At 45.1% G+C, this 12578-nt stretch overlaps 1 protein-coding gene across 2 annotated transcripts in view; it reads left to right on the forward strand.

Annotated features, from left to right (window-relative positions):
* Positions 1 to 12578, forward strand: part of cux2b (cut-like homeobox 2b) — a 94397-nt gene that overhangs the window by 34818 nt on the left and 47001 nt on the right. For both annotated transcript variants that reach the window (XM_037098416.1, XM_037098417.1), the window contains 2 exons: positions 5882 to 5992; positions 8645 to 8692. In XM_037098416.1, the coding sequence (XP_036954311.1) occupies positions 5882 to 5992; positions 8645 to 8692 (159 nt within the window). The remainder of the gene's footprint in view (positions 1 to 5881; positions 5993 to 8644; positions 8693 to 12578) is intronic.

The raw sequence follows: 12578 nt of genomic DNA on the forward strand, positions 1-12578 counted from the left end.
TCCCCCCTTTCTCTCAAATGTGGCGTCTGAGATGCGGAGGCTAATCTGAGGCAGCTATGGACAATCTTGTGCCTCGCAAGAGAATGGGAGGCGACAAGGAACCTACGAAAGGAAACTACACTTATCTTAATCACACGCTGCTCTCTGCAGAACACCCCCCCCCCTTTCCACGTCCGTCGGCGCACATGTGTGCCCGCCCCGCTCTTTTGTGCGAGACCTTGCGTGCAATCCCGTGTGTGTGTGTGTGTTTTTTTTTTTTTTGCATCGGTGTGCGTATGCGGTGGGGGTTGTGAGGCAGTACAGTCACCAGGCAGAACAGAGTGGATCTATAAATTGATGGAATTCAAAGCCTCCAGCATCGATTACCATTATAACAAACAGCAGCACACAGAATGTCTGATTATTTTTAGACAAAGATTCTGTGCTCTCAGCAGCAATTCTGCTGATGCTGTCACACTTTCAGACATCTGCCTATGATTGCAATTAGATGGGATACAAAAAGAAAAATAATACCCCATCTGCATTTTCCCCTTTCTCTCCTCCTCCTCCCTATTTTCTCCTCTTTAATTTGTGCTGTCCAAGCCGAGTGCACACAATAGTGATTTTGACTCAGTCTACCTCATTGCGGTACCTAGGTACGTGTTTTTTTTTTTTTTTTCTCTCCCCCCCTCCACCTTCCAGTTGTCAACATTTTCCACTGTGGGTTGTCTTTGTGAAAGGCCAGAAAATAGCTTACCACTACAGATGTAATCAAGACAAGCTAGGTTTAATGAATCACTGTCAAATCCAGCACAATACATTAGCGAGCCTTGAATTTTTACCTAAAACACACTCGCTCCGATCTCTGCAAAGGAGCTTTTGTCTCTGCTGGATTTGACTGTTTTGCCTCCTTATAGACGTAACTTTCCGTCCGTGATTTAAATGAAGCACAACATACTTGACACCCGGCTTATGTCATAATCCTCCGTGCTTTGTCTTTTTTACAGATTTGTTGCCACCACTGGCGTCCATTTCTCTTGCCTGGTTTATCCCTCACCCGGTGCGGTCTTGAAGGGACCACTCCCTGCAGGCTTTGCTGCAACACACTTGCATAAACCCGAGACCTCTTAACACAGTATATATATCATGTGAGGCCTCCGCTACAGACGCTGACAGACTCCATCTTTGTCAGAAAAAGGCAGAGTCTTATTGTAAGCCAAAGGACATTTCAGTTTCACGGCTTATTTTTTTTTTCCCTTTTCTCACTGTTCAGCAGTTCATTGAGCTTCAAGTGCATTTACTGACTGCCAATAGGCTGCAGGTCCATCCTGTTAAAGCCAATAAACTTCTTGTGTCTTGGTCTTTTGTTCTTGGATCAAAAGTCACCAAGATTGCTTTCCCCTCGGCAGATTGACTCGAGCACGCCAGGACCGGCTCCACGTTCAAAATCCCTCTTTCTTGCCCCTCCAGCCTCCAATGACAGCTCCGCCCTCCCCGGGGGAAACTCATCAATTATGGCTGGATGTTTGACTGGCAGAGGCTTAATGACAGGAGCTCTGTATTGACCTGACTGCCACACACTGAAAATTCAGTCCCAATCGTCTTTAAAAAAAAAAAAATAAATAAAAAAAATAACCTGTCAAATGATTATAGGCAAACTCGTCTTTGCACAGCGAGGTGAGTGTTCAAGTCATCAGAAACATCTGCATGTTCATGTAAATGATCTCTTGGAGGATGAAGCTCGACATAATGGAGGGAGATAAGAGAATTGTATCAGGGATCTCGACGGTGCCCTGGTTGTAGGTTGAAATGGATCACATCTGATTAGGGAAGGCAGAGGGAAAAATCTTCTTGAGTATCTTTTGTCTCCTGAGGAAGCTCTGCGAAACACTACATTGTGGAGTTCCTCCCATCATCAGTCTGAGCAAGACAACCAAAGTAGCAAACAGTCTGTTCTGCTTCACTTCTTCCCAGAAAGACAGACAGTAGGTTTCATTTGATGGGCCGTTGCCCAGGCTCCCCTCCCGCGTAATGGTCTAGAAACTGTAGGGGTGCTTTCAAAATAACCATGCCATTATGATAGCACTGTTTGGCTTGCATACAGCAAGAGCACTCACCATTCTCATCAGCTGAGCTGCAATAAAAAAAAAAAGTAGTGAACCCAGCTCTACGCCGAGGCCACTGAGGCACAGGCGGACTTAGAATCACCACACTGTTATATCTTAAGTACTTATAAAATCCACTCAAAGTCACTTCTAGAGGAATTTTCTCTTGGCAAGATTAGCCGGTCTGGGGCCATTTGAATCTAGTGGAGGTTGGCCAGCTTCTGAAAAGCCCACTCTCTAATCTCCAGGAAGGCTCATCCCAGATGGACTGTGAGGACTAACAGGAATTTATAAAGTCCTGTCGCCTTATCCCGCACGGCTTTGGCCTTTTTTTTTTCAGCGATGGCACACCATTTACCAGGAATGACACGTCCCCCCCCCCACTAACCAGATGCATCCTCGACATTGGCTGGGTAGGACTTTACCTAGAAGAGACGAGCAGTTTGGGGGGAAAACACACCTTTAAAAATGTGTTATCTGCCTTCAGTCGTACATAAATATTCACTGTTGCACCAAATGTTAATCCACGGTTGAAAACATTTCCCATCGAATACAGATTTTTTGAGTCATGTTTTCTAAAAGCTACAGTGTCCAGCTGTATTAGAAGTCTTTTCAAAATAAATACAACTTCTTTTTTTTAATTTTAATGTAAAGATTAGATTCCTGGGCAGGCGTGAAACGGCCTGAGGGCTGAGTGCCACAGACTGGGTGAAGTCAGAGAGGATCATGAGACGGAGGAACACGCTGGTTGGTTTAGTCTTTTTTTTTAATTCAAATTGTTGTCAATAAGAAAAAGAAATACAGAGTAACTTTATCGACTGATCCTTTAACATCCACTCGTGTTCATATTCTTATGACAAGTGACCTCCCGTGGCCGTGCAGATAACGGCTGTTTGAGGAAAGAGTATGAAAGTATCTTAATTTTTCTTGAGCGCTGCAAAACTCTGTTGGATGGTGGGTGTGAAACAAGTCTGACTCTGACGTTGGAGACAAACTATTTGCATCCCGTCTCCTTCCACAAAACTCTGACTTGTTGTTCGACCCACGACCGCAAACTCTTCCTAACCTTTACCAACTAGTTTGGCGATGCACTGATAAATAAACGTCGTCCTGCAGAAAGCGCTCGTTCGCCATTTTGGATGGCGATGACGGATGACTTATTGTGTCACTGTCGAGGACTTGTTGGCCATGTGTCATTCCTCTGAACCGTCGTTGCCGCTGGAATGTTATTACTCGGCTGATAGAGTGCAGAGCATCGCAGTTAAATGTCCACCAGGTGACTTTTAGTGCTCAGGTAATAAAAGTCAGGCACGTTGGCAAGTTGTAGTCTTCAGGGATCAACTGGCGGGTTATCGGACCCGATATCAACGTATTGGAGTAAAAATATACTTCTAAATTGTAATTAAGAACATTACTACAGTAAATTGTGCTTACAGAGGCAAATATTCATTTGAGCGAAGAGGAAAATGAATATTTGCATCCAGCGGTGAAGCAAATTAGCATCTTGGTTTTGAACAGTGGTGGAAGCCAAAACTTAAAGCAAAGATGTGTTTGACCCCTCAAACGGACCAGCAAAGAGCGTTAGCTTAGCTTCACATCCTGCGCCTTTATCCTGGTGGACTTTTTGAGGTAGAGCGGGTCGTCCAGCACTCAGACTGTCGCTGATTCACATCCCTGGATTCCCCGGCTGCACGCCGAGGTATCTTTGAGCAAGATATTGAACCCCAAACTCCTGATGAGCGGGTCGGCATCAGTTTTTGAATGTGTGTGAATGTGACGAGTGTTGTAAAGTGCTCTGAGCGGTCTGTAGATTGGAAAAAGTGCTACAGTCCATGTCCATTTTTGCGGGTTAGAGTTCGGCAAGTTCAAATAGTATTCGCCAAGAAAATACAGATTCCAGTGTTCAATAAAGAACAAGTAAAAGAGAATAATAAATAAATACCACTGCTCTTTGGTGATTGAATGATACACAACAAAAGACAGAAATGCAATATGTAAAGTTTTAGAAAACCAAACAAAAAGTTCTTCTGAGGAGAAAATAAACCCGACATCTCTCGACGACGTCAGATCCCATCAGCTGATCGTCTCTGTGCACACAGACGCGTCTGGAGGTGCAGCTACAGGCCATCGGGAAGCTATCGGTCGCCTTTTGAAGTGAAGGTGAAGCAGAAAGAAAAGAAACGAGGAGAATTCTGTTTCCAATTCTGCTTTGATTTGGAGCTTGTGAAGGTCTTTACGATCAGCTTTTGATCGCCTCTCCTTGATTATTAATAATTGGGATCGTCGGTCTGGCAGTACAGAAGTGTTGCGTCTCACCTCAGTTTGCAGATTCAGTTGTACTTTTTTTTTCTGCCACTTTCTGACTCGTTAGTCCAGGGACTTGAACCAGCAGCCCTTCAATTAACGTCCTGCTTCTCTGACCGACAGGCCGCCACCATCCCACGAGGCCGCCACTGTCGAAGTTTCACCCCTCCATTTTCTCTCTGTGTTTTTTCCTCCTCCTCGTGTGATGATTTATTAAATTGCCTTTAAGTAAGACTGCAGATTAATTAAAACACAGTCAATTTAATTTCCCGGCGTCATATATAAATTCGCACTGGTAATTGAATCCCCTACTCCACTTTTTTATATTGTAACCCGGCAGTTACGAGCGAAGATCCTCATCAATTACTGAGAATCGCGGTCAGAACGAAGAGGAGGTGAACGTACAGTTGTCTGCTACAGCGCTGCTCAGTACAGGAGAGTTTGAATCTGTTTTTCTTTTTCTTTTTTCTTTTTTTTCCCTTTCTGTTTGCTGAAAGAGCCGGGAATTGGATGACTGATCGATAATATCGGATTTGCGGATGGCATGTGGTGCAGCTGAGTCCAGCATGAATGCAAGGTTCTGATGAAGGGGCCTGCTGCACAGACAGCTTTGAATAGCGGATCAGACGCACTGCCGGGGTGGAGCTCTCATTTTTTTCTCGTATATATATATATAACACAGATATGTAAAGAAGCGATGTGCGGAGGAGACAGTAATGGAATAGCGATTAGAGCCGTTGTTGTTGCAAAAGGGTAATTTGGTTACAGCTATGGAGTTGTGTGGGGGGGGTGGCGCTGCTGCTGTCATGTATTGGAAATCTGTGCGGATCAATGTAGAGATCGGCGCAGGCGATGGTGGGGGGTGGAGGGGGGGGGGGATTGGAGAAAAAAAAGAAGGCTGAAAATAGATCTGACCCGTGGTAATTACGACAGCAAGCGAGGCGTTTGTACGTTTGAATCAGGGTCTTGGCCGGGCTTAAAAAAAAAAAAAAAAAACAACCTTTCATTTCAGGAAGAAGCTCTATTTGTTTGCAAGGGTGTTTGTCAGGTTATTGGGTCTCTACACGTGACTCACCCCCTCCTCCCCCCTTTCCTCCCTCCCTCCCTCTCTCTCTCTCTCTATCTCCACCCCCTCCTCCCTCACTGGCGCTCTATAGCCGTTGCAAGCGTATTGATTATTTCAAATACTGATTATCTAAAAGGCCTTCTGCTACTGTAGGCATTGGATTTATTTTGGCTTAATTATTTATGGGCCAGGGCTAGCTGTAAGTATTACTGCTGTGAGATCATGAAGGATTACATTGTTAATATTCAGCAGTGTATTTTTATTTATGTACACTCTAAGCTTTACTGGATGAGGCGTTGGCAGGCTCCCTAAAGTGCCGTCTCTCTCTCTCTCTCTCCCTCTCTTTCTCTCTCTCCACGCCGCTCTTCTTCCTCCTCTCAACGTTTCTCCCTCTTTTGTGTGTGTTTTTTTTTTTTTTTTTTTGTAGAGGGAGCTAAACTCTGTAGCATCTGAGCTGGCTGGTCGACAAGAGGAGAGCGAACATTCCCACAAGCACCTGGTAGAGCTGAGCAGGGAGTTCAAGAGAAATGTCCCTGAGGTGAGTCGAACAACCTCCCCCCTCTTCCTCCTCCTCCTCCTCCTCCCCCCTCCGCTATCCTCTCTCCTCGATGTGTCGTTTCCCTCATCCTCACTTCAGCAGGTACCGACTGCCTGCGTCTCCCCCGCACACTGTACCTTTTGCACCGGGAATTATTTATTTCTTTTGTAATACCTGCATTAGTATATATTAACGGTGCACAACACTTGTGAGGAGTCAGGGTTGATGCCCCCCCTGCACCTCCCCACCACCCCATCCCCCCTGCTTTCTCCTCCTCCTCCTCCTCCTCCTCCTCCTCCTCCTCCACTGGCTCAGTTAATATTTAAATGCTGAGGCCTTGCAGTATCGTTAGCCTCTGGCTGAGTGTGATGAGAGGCCAGGGGGGCTCATTTACAAAAGGTAAGCGCAACTTTGCAGCTTACTTTTCAGCTCCCAAGCAGCAGTTTATGAAAAAGTTATCCCAGTGTCAGAATTGGCAGCTGATATTGACTTTCTCCCAAAAAAAAAAAAAAAAAAGATTTTTTTCCCTGTGATGTAACAGGAGCAGGTGTCTCTCCAAACCCGCAAGGAACTCTGGGACTCTGACTAAACACAATCTGATGCGTGTTAACGAACGAGGCCCCCACTTCGCTGCAACACGACCGCGTGCTGCGTTTTAATTAAAGACGGACGCAGAAGTGTCCGCGTTTACATTTACAGAGTTGTGTACTTACATTAACCTAGACGTCGTCAATTCCTTTTCTCACACGATTCACAAAATGTTCTCGAACAGCGAGGGTGGTGCAGCACCAGGACGACTGATGGCGCAGAGTCATCTTGATGTTGAAGGACGTGAAGTGTTCAACACGTTAAACAAAAATAAATAACTCTGCAGCGATGGAAATCACTTTGTTAATTGATGCTCTAGAAATAAAGAGGCTGATCTGGAGCAAAAGACTGAAAACAATTGCCCCTTTTTCTGTTCATTCAATCGATAATCAATTTTGAATCGAATCAGGGACTGAAATTAAAATCCTGCCAAAGATTCACGCTCCTTCTCTCCAACAAAGTTCAAACCCAGAGAAATCTGTGGTTTTCATTTGGTCGCTAAATCTTCCTGATGATTCGTCAGACGGTGAAGAGGGAAGCTGGTTGTTTAATAATGAAGACAGCAGCTTTCCTAACTGCATGTTCAAGTTGTTTGTTTGAATGTTTTTTACTGGACAGAAAGTGGCAGAAAATACTTACTGTGCCTTTAAGGGAGAGTTTAACATCTTCTTTAAAGTGGGCTCTGTGAAACCTCAGTGTTGTGCTGAAGCTGGTTGTTTTTAAACTAAAGTTACCTAACGTTGCTTTTTGGACTGTCACTGAAAATCTGACCCGAGTCTTTTATAAGAAATCAACAGTCCAGCAGCGTTAAACATCTTAAACATCGTTTACAGGCGACCAAGAGAGTCATCTTTGCTCATCGGTACATTTAAAGACTTCTTGGTTGCTGTATTTGTTTCTTTCGCCTATACTGGCTGTGAAATTATCCTTTTTTAATTGATTCCAATGGAGGAGATTAGGGATGAAAATCCACCGTCCTCGTTTTGCCAAAGCGATTCTTAAGTTCACTTCTTAGGTTTCGCCAAATTAAGTGGATATCGTCCAAGACCACAGTGCTTCTGGTACAGAATTCCCTCCATGTGCAACTTTTCCCTCTGATAAAAACAAGCAGGTCCACGTTCAGAAAGTGCCTCTGAGAGCGATTTCCTCTTTGTGCTCCACGCTGAAGTTTATCCTGAATGTAAGCGAGAGGCTCTTTTATTAGCAACATCACTGCGTCGCCTGTTTTTAAACCCGCACTGGGAATTTTCTCCTCACGTTTTTTTTTTTTTTTTTTTTCCCCGTCTGTGCATCACGCTGCTATTCTTGCGCTGTCTTCAGCTTTCGGATGTGCCAAGACCTCATTCCACCTTTACTGTTTTTTAAAGAAAGGCAAAATGGCAATTAAGGTGGATTGAAGTGAATACATGAAAAGCTAAATCTATGAATGATACAGATACGATTTTGTCCTTTTTTTCCCCCCATCATCTCGCTTTGAAAATGATCATCCATTGACATCTAAGCCGAAGTCAAAGAGAATATTTTTTATATTTTATAAATGAGCCCTCAGGCTATTTGCTGTGGCTATGCTGCCTGCCTGTCTCAGCCCGAGTATGTAGTGTAGTGCTGTAATCTTGTCAGTATAATACAGGCGTTTAAGACAGGATCAGGCTGTCACCACTGGCAGCACAATCCCCTTACCTGAGGCTGTGGGAGCTCGCACAAGTCTGGATCTCTGAGCTCTAACGCAAGCTACTGGAAAGCCCCACTTTTCAAACATGCCCACTCAAACCCTTTAGGTTTAACCACTAATACCCGAACCCCATAACAACATACCTCACGCTCTCTCACACACGCACACACACACACACACACTAACACTAACACACACACGAGGTGTACGAGCAGCTATGGAAAGAATCCATTAACATTAAAGATTTTCAGTCCTCTCTCCTATGGAGCCGTTTGTGCCTCGGTGGGGCCAATCTGATTCCTAAACAGGTGGAGCATCTGCGAAAGGAAAAAAAAGAAAAAGAAAAAACAGAAAATGCTGAGGCTGAGTTTACTTTTTTTGTCTGTGCACAGGAAGTCCGGGAGATGGTGGCACCTGTTCTCAAGAGTTTCCAGGCCCAGGTGAGTCGCATGTCCCTTTTTTTTTTTTTTTTTTTGCTGTTGCATTTTACAGATACATGAAACATTTACAGATTCAGCAGAATCAAACATATAGGTCGTCCTGGATAAGAAGCTGTAGCTCTGATGATTTCCTAATCTTTTCTTTTTTTTGCTGCTCCACATTATGATTCACTGAAACAAGAGACACTCCTGCTGGATATTGTGTATACACTGACCGGCGCGGACGACGACCGTGCCTCCTGGAACGAATGATTTGATAGATAGCGCGAGGAATCCATGGCGTACTTTTCATCTTGCTGCTCATCGGGTGCTTATTGACTGATGCCTTTTCTGTCAAAGTGAAGTAGCATCTATCTGCCATTAGATGATCAGATATCTGGCTTCTCATATTTTCTTGGCCCGAGACAAGCCCTCATTTCCTGTTGTGATGGTGCATTCGCCGTGCCCCCTCTGACGTCGCCATATTGAAAAAGTCATCTGATACCTACCAAGACTCTGCTCCGGCCATTAAACCAAGGTCATAAATCACATTTGCGAGCTGCGTTATGGTCGGCAAAGCAGAAGGCTTATGGAAATGATACCACAAATATGTTTCCAGTCTCGCTCTCTCCCCTCCGAACTCCCGCTCAGCGCTAACCTGAAAGCCCTATCATCGGTAAACATGAGAACACTCAGCATGGATTGTTCAGTTCTCTTGGAAGTGATTATTGGCAGATTCTTTTTAATGCTTCATAATTGACTATGCCCGAGCAAACCGTTGTTCCCTGGCAGGAGCTATCACGTTCTTCAATACGCCGCTCGGCAATACTCCGTGGTTGATTTGTGTGCTAATTCAATTACTCCTACTGTAAAGGCATGCAAATATCAGAAGCAGCGGCCCCCTTACGTATCTTTTTTTTTTTTTTTTTTTTATTGTGCAAACAGGAACCCACAGGATTAATTTAAGCACCATTGAAGTCTGTCAACTGGGAGTCGAGAGATGTTTCCTAGTAGATAAAATAGATGGCTGATAATGAGCGATGATTTTTTTTTTTTTTTTTTCTTCTTGTTAGCTGCAGGCCTCTCTGGGTACCTCTTGGTCTCTCTTGTGTAACTTCCAACAAGCTTCTGTTCTGCACATTGATAAGCAAGCCAGCCAGTCAGTCAGTCAGTCAGTCAGTCAGTCAGTCAGTCAGTCCGCCAGCTCGCGGTGAATATTAAAAAAAAAAAGAAGAAGGAGAAGAAGCCTCTGCTATTTTTTTGATCTCGAGGTGCAGCGAGCAACTCAGCACACCATAATAATATAATCCTCTGGTGTTTTCTGATACACTTTGACCTTATTGGTAATGTCAAACAGCTTGCGGAGGCTTGTGAACTTTACCCAGCGGTAGTCTCGGCGACCTCGGTGTAAGCTGTGGGACCTCGACCTGCTGCTGCAGGGGGAGACGGGCGAGGAGAAGGTGGAGCTGGATGTGCTTGTTTGGCTGTGTGGTTTGGGATAGACTGAAGCTCCCCTGCAGCTGCACTGTACAGGTGGTGAACGATAGAAAAGTCCTGGTGTGTGTGTGTGTGTGTGTGTGTGTGGTTTGTGAGGATGCATATATGTGAGAAAGAACTGGGTCCTCTCTTCCACCACCACCTCCTCCTCCTCCTCCTCCTCCTCCTCCCAGTTCGGAGGGCCCAGAGGAGTGCCTCGTGGTATTTGGACCCTCATCATGCCACTTCTAAAGGAGAAGTCGGCTCCTTTGAAGTGTTTGCGACATGACAGGTTCTCTTTCTTTTCTTTTTCATTTCAATGTTCCCCACCCACTTTTTCTCTCTCTTCTCCCGTCCAATCTCGCCTTCTAATTATCGCTAACCAGGCGACTGATTAGAAACACGTTGCCGACCTAGTTTTTTTTCCAAGGAGCTGGAGGAGGAGAAAGGGTTAATCCCAGAGCTGGTGGCTGTCATTGGTCGCTTCCCTCCTTCTTCTCCTCTTTTTCGTTCTGCTCTCCTCTTTCTTTCCCTGGAAGTTTGCTAATGAGGTCCCGTCAGAGCTGAGGAGAGGTGTTAATTTGGCCTTGTGAAGTAGGAAGGAGATTAAGGACAGTGAGGAGCTGAGTTTACGGCTTAAAATACACCGCTGTCCTTATTAATCCACAGGGCCCTGGGAGACCGGCGTTTTTGGTTTTATAATGAACACTGTCTTATAATGAAGGTAATTTTAATAAAAATTTACGGCGAAGAAGAGGAGATGGTACACGTCTCCGTGGTCTCAGGCACACCTTTGGGGCTCGGGGATATGACAGTTATTTCTCAAATAACCGATCGCTGGAGAGACGGGCCCGTCGGACCGTTCGCACAAACTTTTCGCACGAGATCTCGCCACCATCTGAACGCACGGAGAGCAGACTTCACCAGGTCTCACCAAGACTACGTGGGCTTCTCAATGCAATTTACACCTCCCTCTCACTTTAAAGTGTAAACTCCCCTCAGGATAAACCTTTGTGAGCCAGGGGAGAACGGGAAAAAAAACACAGTGACGGATTTCTTCTACGTCTGTTGCCTCTTTTCTTTTTTTTTTCTCTCTCTCTCCTCTTCGGCAGCGACAGATTTTCTCCTCACATCCAATCTGAATATCAGGCCCGAATTAACCAGTCATTCTATTTTTCTCCTCTCCTCTTGATGTCGTTTGGTGCTCTCAGAAAAAGAAAACAGCAGTATGGGTCCCTAATTACTGAAACTTGCTTTACAATGATAATCCGTGGAGTAATTTAGCGTGCACAATGAGAGTTGTGGTGCTTGCGCAGATGGAGATTCTGATAAATAGTTTGTAACGTGTAATTAGCAGCTCTGCCGGTTACATACCATTAACCCCTCAAGCTCAGGAATCATTATTGGCCCTCATTATCAAGCAGCAAGGTACGATCGAGCTGACTAGACATCAAAAACATCAAACAGCTATTAAAGCGCTGCAAAGTGGGGGCCGGTGGACACCTGTTTATGAGTCTAACTGTGCCATTTCTTCCCCTGAGGTTGGGAAGTGATGATGTGGGGGAAGACAATGTTTTATGTTGTTGTTGTTGCTTATTTTCTGTGAGAGCACGGGAGGCATTCTGACTATACAGCAGCTTTTCAACTCCATGAAAAAAGTGAGGACGGGAGACCTCAAAATGGCTGCTGTTTCTCACCTATACGACGGACGCGTCGCGCTGAGAGAAACAAAGGCAGATTCTGTGAGCTTGTACCGTGTAACCGTCAGGCTTCGCCAGAACGTACGTTGCGGAACGAGGGAGAAATAACAGGTAACGTACGTCAGAAGTCGTGGAGTTATCTGCAGCCGCGTTTCCACTAAATCGTGTAATCATGCATCGTGATTTGACTGGCGCGGTGGAATATGAGAGCCGAGTGTTTCAGTGTTTTGAGACCTTGCCCACAGTGCCTTGCCCCGAGCTCGCCCGCCACGCAGCGAGGTAGACAAACACCGTCTTTGATCATCCATCGAGAGACGACCAGTTCTTCCTCCTTTTGATTAATTCCTGAAGGAAATGATAATTTCTCTTGAATGTATGAATATGTTATGAATAGTGGAATGAATCAAAGAGTAAAGGATGATAATTAATTACAGCGCTATGATAAAAGGCTGTGGGTGTTATGACGCAAGCTTCCTTCGTGTCATTATGAGAGGCTCCGTAATTACCTTTCTGCACGAGCCAGCGCTCCTGGCGGTGCTGGCGGTGAGAGTGCCGCTCACTGAGTGAGTCTAACGGTCATAAAGCTTTTCCCTGCCTAATTGTCTGAGGGGCTCTATGGCACTTTCATAGATGAGGGACTGCGCCGTTAGGAGAAATGCTCGGCAACGCTACAGCTTTTCCAGCTCAATGAAGACAGATCTTCATCACGGGCTAAACCTCGCGGTTATTAG

This window comes from Acanthopagrus latus, chromosome 5 (genome assembly GCF_904848185.1).
Source record: "Acanthopagrus latus isolate v.2019 chromosome 5, fAcaLat1.1, whole genome shotgun sequence".
Lineage (NCBI taxonomy): Eukaryota > Metazoa > Chordata > Actinopteri > Spariformes > Sparidae > Acanthopagrus > Acanthopagrus latus.